Raw genomic sequence first — 17,590 nt, 5'->3', positions numbered from 1 at the left:
TCCTTCGCCTCGTCCCCGACCGGGGCGGATACGCGTCCCTCCGGCGATGCTCCTTCCTCGGACGCGCGCGGAAACTTGCAACGAAAGACGGGGTTGAACGGAAAAAAAGAAAGAGAAACGGGAATCAGCGCGAGGACGCCACTCGGCGATCTCTCGGCCCGATTCCCTCCGGCTGCACCCCGGAAATAGACGGCCGCTTTGCTTTCGAACCGAAACGAGCCTCGCTTCAAAGAGGTTTACCTCTTTATGAACGCGTGGACGCGCCTCTCTCGAGCCGTCGAGAGAGTAAGCGTCCTGGCCGCCCTTTGCTTCCGAGAATCTAGGGGAACCGGGGTGAGACCCTCGGAGGATTCGTCCAACCGACGTTACCTCGAAGGCCGAGTCGAGGCGAGGTCGAGGCGAAGTCGAGGCGTCCCTTCGTCGCCTTTGGGCGAAAGATCGAATCGAAGGATCTCGGAGGGCTCTTGCTCACGAGCCCTCTTCCTCCCTCATCGTCGAACGGTCGTGCAAAGGCGAAAAAGGGCCGCAAAGGAAACGGCGAAGGCGGAAGTCCGCGGAATGACTGGCGGCCCTTCCCGGTGGTCCTCGACTTTTATCAGCTTTCTCGGCGATTAACTTTTGCCTCTCGCGGAGGCGCGGGACGCGTTTTCTCTAATTGCTTTCCTTTAATCGCCGGCCCGGTCGCGAGGGTCGATTCGAGGTGGAAGTCGGCGGCGAATGGTCAAAACTTATTAGTCTAACAGCGTCGCGCGGGCCTGGGTCCTCTAATATACGACACGTACAGGTGTATACCTTTTCAATTAAGATATCCGCCACACGCGAAGCCCGCATTAGGCTGGGCCTGACTTAAGGAAGCGTTCCTGCCAAATGGTCCCCCACGTACACCGAACGCCTCCTGGCAGAAATTAACAAAGTGGCTCTTAAAGTGCACTCGCGACTCCTCCTCTCTCTCCCTCCGTGGCGAGTCCGACGACTCCGGCAGGAGAAGCTTCGCCGACGGCAGAGAATTCCTCACTACCGGAATCGCAAGGCCTTCCGCAGCTTTTATCCGGGCCAAGAACGTCCCTCCCGAGAGCGTCCGCTCTTCGAGCTCGGTCCGGGCCGAAACCGCTTCGCTGGCCTAGGAGGGCCAAAAATGAAGTAAGGTCTCCTTTTTTCCCGACGATCGCTCGTCGATCCGCCTCCGCGTTACCTTGCTTGGGTCATCGTGCGAAGTAGTTCGACCGGTCAATCGGTCCGACGTCGCTCCGGAACGCGCGTAAGCGTTTTCGGACACCGGCTGGCTCCGTGGAATACGAAATCACCACTTGCCTCGCCGTCCATCCTCCGTCGATCTGCAAAGCGAGTCGATCGGTTAGGAAACGGTAACCCCTTCAAAATTCGACGGCGTCCCCGCCCGCGGTCGTCGATCGATCCCCCCGGATCCCTGCAAACGTCATCGAGGCTAATGAGGCCCCTTCGACGTCATTTCCTGAGGTCGGTACCGGGAGAATCATAAGCGCGAGCCGTTTCCGAATAGGAATCCGATTCTCTCCTTTCCAGGTGGCAACGGAAGGGCGGGGAGGAAAACTCGCCCAGAGTCGCTCGAGACGAACGTTGGACGTCCTTAGGGGCATCTCGGGGGAGCGCGAGGAGGGTTCGCGCGTCGTTGAAGCGAGAAGCAGCGAGAAGCAGCGAGAAGCGTGGCCGGGGATGGGAGGAAGAATCTATAGCTCACCTAGCCGCGTCGGAACACGTGGTTCCGTGGCCGAGACGTCACTCCGCCGGGCCGAAGCGCACCGAAGACGGCCGAGCGTTCTCCCACGCGCCTCCTCGAGAGAAACACTACTGACCGCGAATCGAAGCTCCGGGTCGCGCAAGGCCATCTTCGTTTCCTGCCATTAGTCGCCGGACTCGAGTGGAAAGCCAATCGAGCTCGCGCAAGGCTTACGGCGCCAGTTGCGAAATACGGAAAGAGGCAGGAGCCGATCCTCTGACGCGACGTCGCAACCCCGAAACCCACCTGTGCGCGCCCTCGAGCGACCTCGAGTACGCACGCGTGTATTCCGCGACACGTGCCTTTTCCGAATTAGCCACCCCTGCGCAGGACGACCGTGGAAACGTGGTCGTTCGCCCGAGAACGCATATCCGTTTCCGAAGGTCCAAGGGACCGACGTTCGTCGATTTCCCTTTACCGCGAATATCGGGATATCGGCAGAAAACGTGCAGGTTTGAAATCGGATTTTACACGTTTCCCGAATTCAATGCCCCGAAATCGGCGGCATTGTCGAACCAATGAAAGATGGCCAATCTCCTTCCGTGGGAATACCACGGAGGAATACGTACATACCTTTCCCCTGCGACCACCTGCGACCGCTTTCCGAATTGCAAAAAGCGAAACGACGTTACGACTTTGCCGGGACGACGACGGGAAAGTAAAGGAGCACCGATTAAAGTGCAGTAGACGTTCCGTGATCGGTAGATCGCCCGAAATAGCCCGAAAGTGTTCAAAAGTGCCCAAAAGTGTCCGGAAGTGTCCGGAAGTTAAAGAGGGCGCCAGTAGCGGCCCCCTGCCGAGCAGGTCCGAGCGGGTTTACGAACGCATCCACGGCGTCCAAGGCGCGTCTCGTAGGATTACGGAAATGTACTCGATGCACCGATATGACAACAAGTAATTGTTTTTATTGACAGACGGATAATGTAAACCGAGTGGCCAACGATTTTTCGCCAAGAGGAGTCCGCGCTTCTCCGGTGAGTGCCGAAAAGTCGGTTCGACGAACCGACGGTAAATCTCGATGAACAGCGATTTTTTTTTTCAACCGAGTCCCTGTCGAAGGTTCGTAGGTTATGTGAACTCGCAGCGCTTCCACGACTCCTCCGGCGACCGACAATGGGGCAGGGCACGGAGACGTGCACCGACCGGCCCACCGAGGTCAGTGTCATCAGATTCGTGTCCAGGAACCGCACCATAGAGGAGATCGCCCCGAAAAAGGTACGCCTCGCACCTTCGCCTGCGAACTCGGGTTCAATGACCTCCAAGCCAAAACAATCACTCCCGATCCTTTCCTGCCACCCTTTCGGCTTCTTTCTGTGGATAATTGTTTCTTATTGTCGTTACCATCATAGATCGATGGATCATTGGAAGTTATATTTGAAGACGAATTGAAGATCTCTTGAATTTTACCTTGCATTCGTTAACCTTCGAATCCGGACACGTATTTTATTCAGGGGCATCGTTACCGAAACGACGGACTAATTTGATAGAAAAATATTGGGCCCTGATTTAATACTACTAAACCACTTATCGCCTATTTACAGGAAATTTACACCTGCAAGCAACGCGGTTGTGGAAAAATATTCACCAATCAAGATGAGTACAAGACGCACGAGACTCTGGAAGCATTAAAAATCAGATTCATGTGAGTAACTGCGTTATCGCTTAAATATTTAAACACAAAAATTACCCCGGGAAACAAAGAAGCTTTATGCTTTATCGTACGATTGATGCAATGGTATATGTAAACAGTTGTCGCGAACCCGGTTGCGGAGAAGAACTCTCCGATCCAGGGAGTATGTGGCGACATTATCAAGAATGGCATAATAACGAAACCAGCGTTTTCTCCTGTCCGTACACGAGTTGCAATTCGGTACACGCGACAAGCGACAGTCTCGAAGAACACATCGAAAGTTGTCACAGGCAACCGACTTTGCTGCCTATGGAACCAGAAATTATCTGTTTCGAAGGATCCGAGAACGTCATCGATGAAGATGGTAATCAAAGCAGCGAAGCGGGATACTTTGATGGCAAGGGAGAGTCTCGTGGACAGAAAATGGAAGACTCGGATAGAAACCCTGATGACGGGTCTAATCGAAGCGATTCCAAAGTCTGCCACGACGAAGACTTCTCTCTCGATCGTAAAAATGTTGGTGCTAATTCTAAAGTAAAAGACTATTCCCAAAATATTGACACTTCCAACCGGATAAACGATAAGTTTCCAAAGAACGAGGATCTGTTGATAACAAAAGAGAACTTCTTAATTAAATACGAGGCAAGACCGTCGCAGTGCAACGACACGTTGCAGATCGACGATTCTCAGGAAAAGAACAACATCGTATTTGTCAGCGGAGACGTCACGATTACTAAGAATATTAAGAACGAAGCGTCCAATCTCGAGCAACGGAATCAGGAACACAGGCTCGACCTGGGGAATCTAGGAAAAATCTTTAGAAGCGGCTTCGATGGCGCCCCTCCCAAAACCGAAGAAGGTAACGGTGAAACGAACAGTAATTGTTCGGAGGATGAAGAGTACACGCCAAAGAAGCAAAGAATGTCCAGGTACAAGCAGGAGCCATACAAATGTGAGATTAATGGTTGTGGGAAGATGTACAAATACATATCGCATTATCGACATCATCAAGAGAGTCACAAGATAACCGCAAACGTTGCCAGTGTCAATCTCCTCAAGACTGCCAGGCCAAAGCAAGGAAAGGCATCCACCGTCAGTTTTTTCTTGTAAGTACAGGTCGACACGTGGCGTGACTCGTAATCGGTGAAGTCCAGTACCGATTGGTTTTATGATCAACGGAAAAATTCGAATTTCCGCGAAAACAAAAATCCAATGGCCCTTCGATAAACTTAGTCATCCGTCGACGGCTGGACTTCGCCAGTAATAATGTAACAAAGGTAACAGCGAGACATTCATTGACCAGATGCAAGATGCCAGGTTGTGGCGCTCAGGTAACCAACGTGACGAGCCTGTGGAAACATTATCAGGACAATCACGCCAATTCTAAAGCCCCGCTAGCTCGAACTACTAAGATCGGTGAAGTATTTCGGTGAGATTAACGTGTGAATTAGAGAACTGACACTTTCCAAATCGAATCCCTTGGGTGCATCTAATCGACGGCACATGTCTCGTGTGTGTTGACCGTTGCCCAGTTACCGGTTATACAAGGCAACCACTTCTGTTGCAGATGCAAAGTTCCCGGCTGCGAGATGGAGTTTGGCACGAGCTTGACACTGTACAAGCACTTCAATGAGGTTCATACTAACGGGACGGCAGCAAACGTTAGCACAAACGCAAAGACTGGTAATGGGAGTAGTTTTCGCTTCGTCGATCAAATGTTCCAGGATGACGCTACTTCCCAGCGAGGAAACTTTAAGACTGATTGCAAAGCCAAATGCAATGCGTACGACTATGCGGAAAACGAAGAGGACGAAACACCTTTACAGACTGTAAAGAAGGAATCCCGTGATTGATCCTTCGCCCCTTAGACCGCAAATTCAGACTAATTAATATTAACGCGTTATGTCTGAAAGTGTCAAGCAGAGGACCTCGGTACCGAAAGTTGAAACCCACATCAGTAAGTATCTTATCGCTCTTTCAAGATTTCATTTCACTGTAATCCGACTACCCATTACCGGTGGACAATCTCTGTCGATTCGACGGTTGATCCAATTCATTGTCGATCGAATGATACAGTCCTCTGCGGAATACTTCGAATTTAATAATTCTAGAGAGCTCGTATTTCGGTCAATTTTTGATTGAGCTGCTTCGCGGTTATTACGAGGCGGATTAACTTCCGCATTACTATTTAGGAAACGTTCGGGATATAAACGCTCGACGGCTAGATGAGCAATCCGCCATTGTATTCAGAACTAATATACAAGACTTCTCGACTTTCCGTACTGATTTTTACTGTTTTATATTGTTGTCGGTTTGATGTAACTTATCTATATAATGTCATGGTACTCGCGACAGGTATTCCCGCGCGCGCTTGTGTGCACGCGAGGCATGAGTATTGTATAGGATTTTTATTTATATGACTGTATGTTCAAAATAAAGTGCAATAGTAGAACGATCGTTCGTCGATTCTTGTCTCGCATCATGACCAAAGTGCCGGTGATCCCGACAACGTTTAAATAGCCCGCCGAGCCGTGTAGTTCACGGAAAAAGTGACTCCAACTGCGGGTGGCGCTTCGTAACAAAGCACACCAGAGGTGTGAGTAGGTTCAGACCAGTTCAGACGCGTCTGGACGCGTTGTTACCCGCTTAATCTATGAATGATCGGCGTCGTCGAGTTGTAATTTATTGAATACTTCTCTCTTAGAATTAGCAGTTGGCCTTTCATTTTGACTTTGAAACGGCTGTTGAGTGTGACGTGCAAAAATGTCGATCGGTGTACCCATAAAAGTGCTTCATGAAGCCGAAGGTCACATCATAACCTGCGAGACGAATACCGGTGAGGTTTACCGCGGTAAGCTGATAGAAGCCGAGGACAACATGAACTGTCAGATGCAAAACATTACGGTAACCTATCGGGACGGTAGGGTCGCTCAACTGGAAAATGTCTACATCAGAGGATCCAAAATTCGATTTCTGATACTGCCGGACATGCTGAAGAACGCACCAATGTTTAAGAGACCGGGCGGGAAGGGTTCGGGCACAGCGGGCAGAGGGAAGTCTGCCATACTACGAGCTCAAGGTTTGTCTCGTACACGGTATCCACTTCTGTACCATTTCTATAGATTTTCTGTCATAAAAACGGAAAAATGATTTTGTTTCGATCCTTTAGCACGAGGCCGAGGACGAGGTCAGAATCAAAGAGGACGAGGTACAGGGTCGGCACCTTGGCTCAACCAACAAAATCAACCAGGAGGTTCGCAATCGAACAGGGGAAGAGGATAGCCTTTGCCAAATTAAAATCAACTTATCCACCATCTTTGAACATTTTCTAAGGTTTTTTTTTTTTTCAATTCCTTATGATAAATGACCATGTGCGAATGGATGGATCTTTATCACCGCATGGGTCACGGTAATAAGTATTTTCGAATAAAACCAACAATGAAATTTTATATAGTAACAAGAAGTAAAGTTTAATCATATAGTATTAAAGTGACAAGAAATGTAAATTTCATCTTTGCTACGGACCATAGAATATTAAACTATAATTGACGATAATCCTCTTACAACCTATATTTAGAATCGATTGAAGAGAACATAAAAATCAAGTAGGTATCATAGATAAATTAGTTCGTTTCTTCTTAAGAATAACAGGACCAAGTCCAGATAAAATTTTTCAACATCCTTCCTCTGTAGATTTCTCATTTGTACTCAAGATGGATATTAGTAAAAAAAAAAAAAAAATCATTAACCAGGATTTAGTGGGGTGGAACATTAGTATAGTCATTTTTGTTATATTTATTACTTTATATAGAAAAAAGTCATTTATTGAGGTATACCACGCCCAAAACCACCACGGAATTCCGGAACCCCCGTTCCTGCCCCAACATCAGCTTTTTTGTCTCCTGGACCCGACGGTCCTCCTGGGCCACGCCGATAACCGGAACGATCTTCGGTTGGTCGGGAGGACTCCCCTCTTGGGCCTGCTGCTGGTCTGGGTCTCGCCGTTCCAGATGGAACTTGTCTCTTCAAAGTGGACGGTACGATCTCAGGTGGTAAGTGTAGATATCCACGTAGATATTCGATACCCTCATTTGTCAAATACCAATAAAAATGCCTCCATGCAAATTGTTCCTTGACGTATCCTCTCGACTTCAGAGACTGAAATTACATAAAATAATAGTAAAAATATAATTTGCTTACAGCTGTTGAAATAATTAAGAGGATAATAATTTTAAGAAACGTACTTGCATGGCTTTAATGACTTGAAGGTTGGGAATTGCCTCCAACTCTGGGTGCTTTGGTGCATGATAGTCCTTTTTTGCTACCATTACGCCCTCCTTAAAGAGGTACTCGTAAATAGCAACACGATTCTTCTTAGGCATCAACATCCTGCTAATAACACATAATTGTCAGGGTAATCGATATAACTACCAAATTTGTTATGTAGTTGTTTTGAGGTTATACGACATTCGATAACACAACAGAAAATTGAAATTAAATTTCGGTCACGTTATGCATGTCCGTTAACATTGATACAAAATATGTATTAACAAAATTTGGATATAATTATTCCACTGAAGGGAAAACTAAGAAACGGTAATCAGTCAGTGGAATGCTCCGCATCATGTTGATATTTACAAAAATTACAAACTTTATGATTGTCGATTCGTTCGTTGACTAGTTAAGGCTCCGAGAAACTTTATCCTTCGTGAAATTAACAGATGCACAAGAAATACGCGGATTACGCACTTACTTAATTTATAGGTTAAGCGGTCAGGCGGACCCTTCTATCGGAAAGAAGTCCGCGCTGTCATAGAGTAGAACAGAGGGTCTATGTCTCATATTCGTACTTAGTAATGAATCTGTCACCTGGTGGCGCTTCATCGAAACCGTGTTCATATTTCTTATGGTCTGATTCGGACCAGGAGCGACATAGCGCAAGTAGCAGAGATGAGTTGGGAGATTGCCCGCAAAGACATGGACAGTCATGGATCCTTTAAAAAAGCTTCAAACCCTATATCTGCTATCGCGATTGCTCGAGCCCTCACCAGATATGTGTTGCACCGTCACCGAGCGGTAACAGGTGACAAGTGCGTTAGCCGTCGTCATCCTCCACCGGGAGGCAGCACAGGATCGAAAGAGCTACCTTGCCCGTGAGTAATCTCCGAACTCATCTATGCAAATAGCGCTGCTACCGTCGGTCGGTACGATCAACCGTCCACATCAAAGTAGTTTAAAAATGAAAAAATAATTATTCCCATCTACGCTTCTTTCGCAACATAAACAAAAATTCCCGATATTCAAAACTGCAGTTTAATAGCACGGTATTTGATGCTTGTTTCGAACTCAAGGGGAGTAGATTATTACCGATTATTTATTATTTGGCAGTGTCATGTTGTAGAATTTCGTTGAAAAACTTGTCAGCTAACCGGGGTATTGACACAACCCGCCATCGTTATCGCATGAAGAACTTCGGATGGAAGATGAATACCGAGATAACGTCACTTCGTCACGTTGCATTTTGTTTTTTTTTTTTTTTTCGTGAAAATTTTGACATTTGACAAGCTCGAAGAGGGAAGACCGGTATGAAGTAACACGTGCGCTTGCGCGAAGCAAGCACGCGATTCGAGATATTCGGGCTGACTCCTGGGCAGCCGCTGTCTTATCGCTACAATTCGGCCTGATTCGGCCCAATTCGGCCCGTGCCGGGCCGGCGCGAAACTTGTTTCTTTTTAGCCGCGATTTAAATCACGCAACGGCTGCGAGACAATACCTCCGCGAATTGCGCATACCATGTGCTTTATTCTTCGATTAAAGGAATCACCCTCGACTAGAACTTCGGAAAAATGTGCGAGAGACCCGAGGAAGAAGATGCGCAAGACGGTAAGAGACCTTAAGAATCAATGACGCCTCTACGGTTCTAGATTTTATGTAAATATTTATATGAATAAATCGAAAAAGAAATGGAAGCGAGATCGATGACAGGAGGCGCAGAGAGATAAACGGGAAGGCCCAAGCATGTGTATCCTCGGGAAACGTGTCGTTTCTTATCCGGAATTTCAGAATAAACGAAAAACCCATGGTACGTCAGCGATAGAGTTGGACTTCTTTGCGGGGTTGCTTTTACAGTTTTGCTGCGGAAAATCTTCCTGGAATGCGAGTCCTTGATATCACCAAGCACGTCGTTGTCCACAGTCTCTGGAAATAGTTTGGAAAGAATTGGTCAAGTGCCCGTTACCGATCTGATGGATTACATACGAGAGGCTGTGAACACCCAAGATCGGTAAGGAATAACGATAACGGTGTGGCTTGTTCTAGATTATTTTAATCGCTTAATTTTGTTTTAGTAGCTGCGACATCCTGGATGATTTAAGGAATGCTTTAATGGAAGTTTCTCTTAATGGACACGTCATGTGGCCACAATTTCGAGAGGCTGCGCTACATTGGGTCGCTCGTATTACGCAATCGCATCATCAGGATGGTAATAACAATATCGAATTTGACAAGGAAGCGTGAGTAATTTGAAAAAAATAATCTCTATCATAATTTCGTCTTAGCATAAAAATTTCGGTAACTTTTGTTGTAAATATTGTAGATACAAAGAATCGGATTCCGTGATAGATACGGTGCACGGTATCGACAGGGAGAGCGAAGGTGGACACGAAATGGCACAAGTGGAGTTGAAGTTGCGTGTCCGACAGTTTGATGAAGAGAATACGATGTTGCGGCAAGAAGTGTTGTATACCGAAGAATCCAACAACAAGTTGCGGAATCAGATTGAAATTCTCAGACACAAATTGTACGTATTTTTTTTTCACTGTATTAGTCATTTGTTTTAAAATATATAATTAATGCGTGCATGTTTGCAAAATTACAAATGATCCATTAAATAGTGACATTCATTTTTATCTATTTTTGATAAAAGCGATCAAGCGATGGAAAAGTGTAAGCAATTGGAGAAGGAGAACGACGAACAGAAGGATCAATTGTCAGAGTTGGTTAAAAAAGAAAAACTTTGTAAGCTAGAACTGCGGAAGACAGAAAAAGAGAAGTTAATGTTAGCCAACAAATTGGAAGCCATGGAGGTTGAAGTAAGTATGGATTATCTGTACTGTCGCAAAGCAGTAGTAAAGTAAGGACATTTTAGAAACAAAAGACTTCGAACCTGGTTTCTCGACTGGAGAGCGTAACTAAGGAGAAATCTGACATTACTAAGCGGATCATCGAATATCGAACAAGACTTCAGTTGCAGCAGAGTGAGTGCGAATTACTCGCAGAACGGGTTGAGTCCCTTCAGAAGATTAATGCTGAGTTGCATCAATTAAACGAGAGTAATACCCGCGTAAGTATATTTGTCTTTTCGCCCAATATGTTAAGATTCGTAAGACTTTATTTGTTTTTCTTTTTTTTACTTCGATTGAACGAAACATGGAATTCTATCATCGTAGCGCCTCGAAGATGAAAAGCGAGACTTGAAGACTCATTTAGAGCTAAAAACAAAATGTTGCAGTGACTGCATTTCAGATCAGGTAAAACTCAATTTTCCTAAGCCGTCTTAAGTCTGGATATGTGTTCATAGTACTGGAATATTTTTCAAGTTTTCACCAAGCTCTCTTAAGGGATTCCCTTTTACGTCTCCCGAGACACCCGATAGAACCTGCGACATCTTACCTAATGATTCCCTGTGGGCAGAATTGCAAGCTTCCGTGAGTGCACCGTCTCATTTTTTAAGAATTGCGTTAATGCTTCCTCCTCGTAAGAAAAAAAAAGAATTATTTCATTGAATTAAATTAATATTTATCGTACATTCTAGGGGTTCAACAGCAGTGAGAAATCCTCACGAGTTCACGAGCTCGAGGAGGAAGTATTATGGTACTGCGAAGAGATCAGAGAAGCTGTAAAAGACCTCGAAAAGTCAGTTGCAAATGCTCTACGCTAATAAATTAATTTCTATCGTCAAATCTATGCAAAAAAATGTTGTTTTTTTTCTGGCTCTTGCTACTTCAGCGTTGCCGGAAAGCTGGTTAATTTCCTGCCAAAGAGCAAGTCTCGGGTGCCACCACTTGAATTGGAAGCACTCGGAAACCCGAAAGCAGCAAAATCGCTGACAGAGACGTTAAGGCAGAAGATCCAGACGCTCCTACAAATGGTCTGCCTAATCGACCTTTAATCTTTGTTACTAATTAATCTACGATGTTTCCGCGAACTATTTAAGCGACAAATCGGTCAGTATTTATTGATTTTACGTCTAAGAAGGAAATCTCCGCTCTTCAAAGTGTCAAGGTTCTCCTGAACCTTGGTTAGCGACGGTCGCCACCGATAAGCGAAAAGAGAGGATCCCTTGCTGTGTAAATAGGTGTTCATATTTTCATGACAATGGCTGTAAAATCCACCGCGAGAGTTTTTGTTTACGAATCGTATGGTATCATCTATGGCGTGGACACCTATACGTTCGTTCCTCGATCGGATTTTACGATTATCTAAGCTCTGCGTCTTTCAGGTAACGAAAATGTCCTGCAAACCCGAGACCGAAGACTTCAGTTGCCAAGCGAAGGCGGAACCGGCAACAACGAGAGACACTCTCCGTGAATTTAACGTCGTCAGCTTCGAAGATCACTTGGCGCTCTTGTAAGTCACATATACGTTCCTTTCGTTTGAAAGTAAAATGAAATGTGAAAAGGAAGAAGAAAGGGAAAAAATATAATTGAATGCATTCGCTCGGTACCAAACGGAACAACCTCGACGGAGACAGTCATAGAATCGTGGAGATAATTAAAACATTCGACCCCAGCGAACTTGAAATTCCAACATGTTATGTTCTGGCAATGAGGAGACCACGAGAAACAACGGCGACAAGAGTGCGTCACTTGTCGCAATTGTTCCTCGTGCGCCCGCTTTAATTCAATCGCAGTAGTGATTTACAGCAGCGGCCGAGCGTAATTAACGAAGATACGGGTGCACCTATGCGCCTATACAAACTCATCGTGCCATTGCGAAATTTGATAACTCGGGGTAAAATCTGGTCTAGGTACCTCTGTAATCGGACATGCCGGGAGCATTAACATTTGGAAACCAAGATTTGGAGGTAGCGACTTTAATGATCGTTCGGCACTCATTGATGTTGCTTTAAATTTGGCAATCCGTTGGGGGCGATGGTGTTCGAATAGTAATTGATTTCCTTCCTTAAAATTTTATTCGCGCCTTGTCTTGCGCGATTCAGCTTTCCTTGTGATCTCAATGGTCGTAGAATATGTAGCATCCCTTCTTGTATTGCAGTTTATGCTGACGCACGCACGTATGCTAGTTATGTAGTGATCTAAGCATCTAAACCAGCTCAGAGTAATCTCATCCGTCGAACCGAGCACGTACGCGTCCGTGAAAAGGAGTTTTGCAAAATTTATTTCTTAAATTGTCGCCAAAAAGTACACATGTTGAGTTCTGTGAGTTTACTCTTTTGAATATTCCCATATTTATCGAGAACGACAACAGAAAGAGTACAGGTATTTCTACTTAATTAATCTCGAATAACCGAACCGATCGATTTCGGCCAGGGCCAGGGATTCGATAGACGGCGTTAAATTTACGATTCGCGAATAATATTAAATTTGGCTCGAAGCCAGAATCTCGATTTATGATCGGGTGCGAAGGCATAAAGCAGTCGTCCGCATCCATCGTTGCGGTTTCGCTCCGGTTGACTTTTCCTCTGGATATTCTCCGATTAGCATCCGCGAAATCCTCTACCGATCCAATTAGAATTCATTTACAATTAATAACGTTAATAACGTTAATAACGTTGTAACACTTGTAGCAGGAACTGGGAAAAAAAATTGTAACGTTGAATTGACTCTTCTGCACAGAGAAGGGAAGAAGAGAAAAGGGGACACAAATGAAATTCCCATCGACTCGTTGAGCGTTTTTTCGCTGACATCGAGTTTCTCGAAGAGAGACGTTGAGAGCCAGAGCCCCTTTTTGTCAGTGACTTGGGAGCAGGGGATAGAGGAACGATCGATCATCGAGCCCATCGTGGCTGCTATCGATGATATCATCGACGATGCCAACACCAGAGAAACATGGACTCAGAAACCGAACCTAGGGTAATGACTGAACGGTTACTCAACGATTGTTACTCTCGGTGACGGATGAGCGCGATCAACAAAAGTCGGTCGAATTTAGAGTCAATTTTATTGGGAATTAGAGAAGTGCGCACTGCTTTTTTTTTTTTTTTTTTTAATACAAAGAAAAATCCCTTACTTAAACTAGCAGCAGTACCTGCAGGAGCAGATACTCGCACACCTTGCCAAGAAGCGAGAGCCCAACGGAAGGACGTTCCGTTAAGGACTTGGGTACATCCTCCACCGGAGACGGACCGATTACTCCGGAAAAAATGAACGGAGCTCCCATCAAAAACGAGCTTTGCGAGGCGGAAAGAAATACGCCCACGGGGAACGGAGAAGAGGACCTCGTTGAGTCGCTTACCGAGAACGAAGGCGAGACTCCTTCGGGGAATGAAAAAATCGAACGCCATCGTCAAGATGTAAACATCTCTGGCGATTGGCCTTCGCCTCCGCCTCTGGTAGGTACTTCGCACTCGGACACTCCCGCCGGTATTCGCAAATCCTGCGAATGTAGTCCGAGAAGTTTTCCTCGGAGGAAATTCTCGGTTTTCCGACGGGCCTTCGACGAAGAGACTTCGAACGGATCCATTTTATCCGCCAAAGACCTCGAAGACGATATCGTTGACGCAAAGAACGAATTAAGGACGACTTATCGCTCTCTTCTCGACGACAGCGAGTCCTCGGGCGGTCGCTCGGACCCGTCGGTTTCGGAAGAAGAGAGTCAACAGAATTTCGAGCCGATCGCCACCTCTACGGCCACTTGCCACCCGTTCGTTCTAGCCCCTGGTAAACTGAGCAACTGTTTGGCACAAAATTGCTCGAGCACTCCAAAGACGGGAAATTTTCGTCATTCCGTTTCCCTTGCCCGAATGGCCGATGGCAACGAAAAGGAAAACAATGGTTCCTTCCCGGAGATTTGCAGCGACGAAGACAGTTTCAACGGAGAAGCTTCTTTGGAAACTTTCACCCCTGTTACATCCTGGCCTAGGAATCAGAAAAATGTGAAAAAGTTAAATATGAACGAGGTACGAGCAAGAACGAACTAATATTATTCGTATATTAAGTAGGGAAATTTAGGGAAATATGTAATGCGTTAATTAGACATTTTTCTAAACTTTCTTTTTTTCAGACTTCCTCCGGGGCGAATGTAGCTCTCGAAGAGCAAAATGCGCGAAGGGTCGGAGATGAGGAACGGCCTACTGCGTTTCCAAGTTTGATCGACGACCGTTTAGAATCGGAACCCAGTGTTACCGATCATTGCGACTACAGCGATTTTGAGTAATGATCTGTGAAATGTAGAAAAGTAAAAAATAGCAAAAAGCAGAAGAAACAATTAATCATGGATAACTTGACGTTGCAGGGACAGCCTGACCGTGGAAGAGCTCGAGGTAAGACCCATGGATCGTCGGAGCATTCGTGATTTTCTAAAAAGAAAAAAACATTTGTTCGGAGTTCTCTGTAATTTGGTAATAAGTTGAATTAATGCGCATTCCTTTGATCTTCAGAGAAAGTACTTGGCCCTTTCGATGAGTCTGAGCGCGGACCGCGCGACCCTTCCGAAACGCCTGATGCTCGCTCGTCGACAACGGGACCAGGCCGAAGAGAACCTGACCTCGGAACTCGAGAAGGCGCGGAAAGACCTGCAGGTAAGGAAGCTCGTCGGATCGGGACGAGGAAGGCCCCGAAAAGGATCTCGACTGAGATGAGTGTGGCTCGTCAGGAACTGGGGCCGCGGTGCGTCGAGGGTCGCCTCGTCGAGGGTCGCCTCGTCGAGGCCCTCGACCGAGCGAGGCGCCAGCTCGGCAGGATCGCCCGGTGCTCTCACGGCGTCTCCAGGACCGCCGAGACCCTCGGGGCCGTCCACCAGGAGGACCGGGTCTCGAGGGCATCCTCGATCGCTGATAAATACCTGAGAATTATCAGAGCAAGGTGCGAGAGGCTCGCCGAGGAACTCAAGGAGAGCAAGTGAGGACTGGCCGCGATCCTCGTTAGTCTTTGGTCTCGAGCGCGGGAGAGGAATTGAAATTTCGTATCCATTCCAGGCGAGTCCTCCGGGAGAACGATATCCTGGGCGTCGGAGAAAACTCGCGAGGGCCGATCGCAGCCGACGCTCTCGGAGGGCGATATCGTACCTGGACATCCGATAATCGTGGAATGGTGCGAGAGAGTATCCAGATCGGAGCCCTCTCTCCCTACTCTTGGTTTATCATTTTATTCCTTGTTTAGATCGTCCGGAGGAGGGCCAGCGTGGCTACGGTTTCGCGTTCGCCGGGAACTCTCCAGGATATCGTCAAGGCAATTTCTATTTTCGACTCTTGTTCCATTCTAGTCCCATTCTAGTCCCTGACTAGAGAGAAATCTCTCGGCTTTGCCAGTGGAATCCATGCGTTTTAACCGTATTGTTTATCCTAGCGCATCCCGTAACCAATATTGCCCCTAGCAAAATAATCGCATTCGTCCCCTGGTCGAGGTTTCGCTGGCCCAGGTGTCATTTAGACATCCGAATCGCTTTTACGCGCTTAATTGACGATCCGCTTAAAAGGATTAAAAAGGAGCCTTTGTCTCTCTCCTAATCGTTATCTCTCTGTACAGGAAGGCGCGATGCAACGAAAGTCCGTTTGCGGAAGAATAATTACGAGACAACCTTCGTTCACGTTTGAGATCCAAAAATGGGAGACCTTTGCTCTGGACGGAACAAAGTGAGTTGGAATCTACGTAAACGAAAGCGGTAATCGTACATAATAACATTTACTTTTGTTGCCTAAGTATCGTGCGCGAACCGCTCGGGACCGAAACTGCGTCCGAGTTATTATCTCGTAATCCGGAAGACGGTCCCGATTCTCTTCGAGAACGGTCCAACGACGCGGATTCCGGAGAAGAAGTCGACGAGACCCGTGCCGTGTCCACCGACGCCCTCGCCCTCGCCCTCGCTCTGCCCTCGATGGATCTCACGGCGTCCCGTAAATCGGGATCCAAAAACTGGCACGTCTCTTTTCCCACCTTAACGGAGAATTCTGCCAACTTTTAATTATTATTGCCCTCTGCATTTATTTGTTTCAGCCTCGAGAATTCAATGCCACCTCGGATGCAAACCGTTTGCGCAAAGTGGTGTCCGATTTTCTGGTGCATCCTGATCTTCCTTATCGGTTTCTACGCCAAGAACATAGTATCGCTCTCGAGCGTCTGCTCGGAGTCTCCATGGAACTTTCGGTCCATCGAAGAGATCTTAGAAAAATACGTTTACGTAAGAAACGCGGGATCCCGTCCCATTTAGTGAACCGAAAGCAGGCAAGTTTCGCGCTCCGTTTTTAAGATTGTCCGATAACGTAGCTATTTTCAGTAAAAGTGTTATTTGGAGCGACACTCTGCCAAGTGTCTTTTTATTCACCGTGGACTTTATTTAGTTTCTCAGCGTTATCCAATCGAAGGGATTTTTAATTTTTGGGGTACTTCCGTGCCCTCGATCCGTTTTACTTCTACGGCAGGAATTTACAATCGCGAATACGTGTCCGGGATTCACGTTGATTGGTTCATTGGAAATTTCTAGAAAAATGTTTTCGCATCATAAATGTGACATCGGGAACGATTTTATGACTGACGTGATGAGCTTGATTACGTACGTGTACATTTCATTTGCTTACTCCTCGTATAAACACATTGCGCATTCATCTACATCATAAACTGACAACCTAATTTTTGTCGTACCGATTGAATACAGGTCTTGCGTATTAAAACTTGCGTTACAAGTTAAGAGTTATCATTGGATTCGAATTATCAACGGTACTAATAACAAACAAAAATTACAAAAACCATTTCTTTTTATTCCTTTGTCAGTTATTACCGTTTAATATTGTTTTTTTTTTTTTGCATATTAATTGAGTTATGAGAGAAGGACTAATAAAAAATGCACTTGAAAGTATTATTTTTTATACACGAGTGTAATACTATCTTTGATTTATCGTTTACATCTAAATTCATACAAAAGAAGTGTCTTGACTTATTTTTGTCATTCGTGAAATTTATTTGTTGTAACGTCTGTGACGCAGATTAGAAATATAAAAAATAAAACAGACATTCGTATAAATCCTT

General features: G+C 46.1%; 4 protein-coding genes across 13 annotated transcripts; 3 read left to right on the top strand and 1 right to left on the bottom strand.

Annotated features, from left to right (window-relative positions):
* The first annotated feature begins 2,610 nt into the window (after nucleotides 1-2,610).
* Nucleotides 2,611-5,817, top strand: LOC105699310. Of its 3 annotated transcripts, none has more exons than XM_012424182.1 (6): nucleotides 2,611-2,730; nucleotides 2,824-2,971; nucleotides 3,298-3,398; nucleotides 3,506-4,492; nucleotides 4,690-4,815; nucleotides 4,954-5,817. In XM_012424182.1, the coding sequence occupies exons 2-6, from the start codon at nucleotides 2,870-2,872 to the stop codon at nucleotides 5,237-5,239; spliced, it is 1,602 nt and encodes a 533-aa protein (XP_012279605.1). In that variant the 5' UTR covers nucleotides 2,611-2,730; nucleotides 2,824-2,869; the 3' UTR covers nucleotides 5,240-5,817. The 3 variants fall into 3 exon arrangements, with proteins under 3 accessions (XP_012279605.1, XP_012279604.1, XP_012279606.1); XM_012424181.1 differs by having other exon boundaries at nucleotides 2,816-2,971; XM_012424183.2 differs by lacking the exon at nucleotides 4,690-4,815 and having other exon boundaries at nucleotides 2,816-2,971.
* A 179-nt stretch (nucleotides 5,818-5,996) lies between these two features.
* On the top strand, nucleotides 5,997-7,005 carry LOC105699565 (small nuclear ribonucleoprotein Sm D3). The gene is made up of 2 exons (XM_012424687.2): nucleotides 5,997-6,465; nucleotides 6,556-7,005. The coding sequence occupies exons 1-2, from the start codon at nucleotides 6,150-6,152 to the stop codon at nucleotides 6,666-6,668; spliced, it is 429 nt and encodes a 142-aa protein (XP_012280110.1). The 5' UTR covers nucleotides 5,997-6,149; the 3' UTR covers nucleotides 6,669-7,005.
* Nucleotides 7,006-7,161: 156 nt separating this feature from the next.
* Nucleotides 7,162-8,210, bottom strand: LOC105699564 (40S ribosomal protein S10). 4 transcript variants are annotated; one of them, XM_023434177.1, is made up of 3 exons: nucleotides 8,140-8,210; nucleotides 7,631-7,775; nucleotides 7,162-7,544 (listed from the first exon to the last, which is right to left on the bottom strand). In XM_023434177.1, the coding sequence occupies exons 2-3, from the start codon at nucleotides 7,772-7,774 to the stop codon at nucleotides 7,209-7,211; spliced, it is 480 nt and encodes a 159-aa protein (XP_023289945.1). In that variant the 5' UTR covers nucleotide 7,775; nucleotides 8,140-8,210; the 3' UTR covers nucleotides 7,162-7,208. The 4 variants fall into 4 exon arrangements, with proteins under 4 accessions (XP_023289945.1, XP_012280107.1, XP_012280108.1 ...); XM_012424684.1 differs by having other exon boundaries at nucleotides 7,631-7,778; nucleotides 8,140-8,207; XM_012424685.1 differs by having other exon boundaries at nucleotides 7,631-7,778; nucleotides 8,038-8,176.
* A 793-nt stretch (nucleotides 8,211-9,003) lies between these two features.
* Nucleotides 9,004-17,573, top strand: LOC105699388 (lymphoid-restricted membrane protein). Of its 5 annotated transcripts, none has more exons than XM_023434179.1 (22): nucleotides 9,004-9,269; nucleotides 9,516-9,669; nucleotides 9,737-9,898; nucleotides 9,982-10,185; nucleotides 10,312-10,477; nucleotides 10,534-10,728; nucleotides 10,835-10,915; nucleotides 10,985-11,092; nucleotides 11,200-11,300; nucleotides 11,394-11,535; nucleotides 11,887-12,014; nucleotides 13,244-13,480; nucleotides 13,647-14,526; nucleotides 14,631-14,779; nucleotides 14,862-14,889; nucleotides 15,007-15,147; nucleotides 15,222-15,466; nucleotides 15,544-15,658; nucleotides 15,728-15,796; nucleotides 16,094-16,200; nucleotides 16,268-16,483; nucleotides 16,562-17,573. In XM_023434179.1, the coding sequence occupies exons 1-22, from the start codon at nucleotides 9,233-9,235 to the stop codon at nucleotides 16,773-16,775; spliced, it is 3,879 nt and encodes a 1,292-aa protein (XP_023289947.1). In that variant the 5' UTR covers nucleotides 9,004-9,232; the 3' UTR covers nucleotides 16,776-17,573. The 5 variants fall into 5 exon arrangements, with proteins under 5 accessions (XP_023289947.1, XP_012279746.1, XP_023289948.1 ...); XM_012424323.2 differs by having other exon boundaries at nucleotides 9,734-9,898; nucleotides 13,650-14,526; XM_023434180.1 differs by having other exon boundaries at nucleotides 9,734-9,898; nucleotides 15,222-15,430.
* The last annotated feature ends 17 nt before the right edge of the window (nucleotides 17,574-17,590 follow it).

The sequence above is a fragment of the Orussus abietinus genome, unplaced genomic scaffold (genome assembly GCF_000612105.2).
Source record: "Orussus abietinus isolate OABI.00-Male unplaced genomic scaffold, Oabi_2.0 scaffold8, whole genome shotgun sequence".
NCBI classification, from domain to species: Eukaryota; Metazoa; Arthropoda; class Insecta; order Hymenoptera; family Orussidae; genus Orussus; species Orussus abietinus.
Note: the sequence above shows the minus strand (reverse complement) of the source record. Positions and strands in the feature narration are given on the sequence as shown.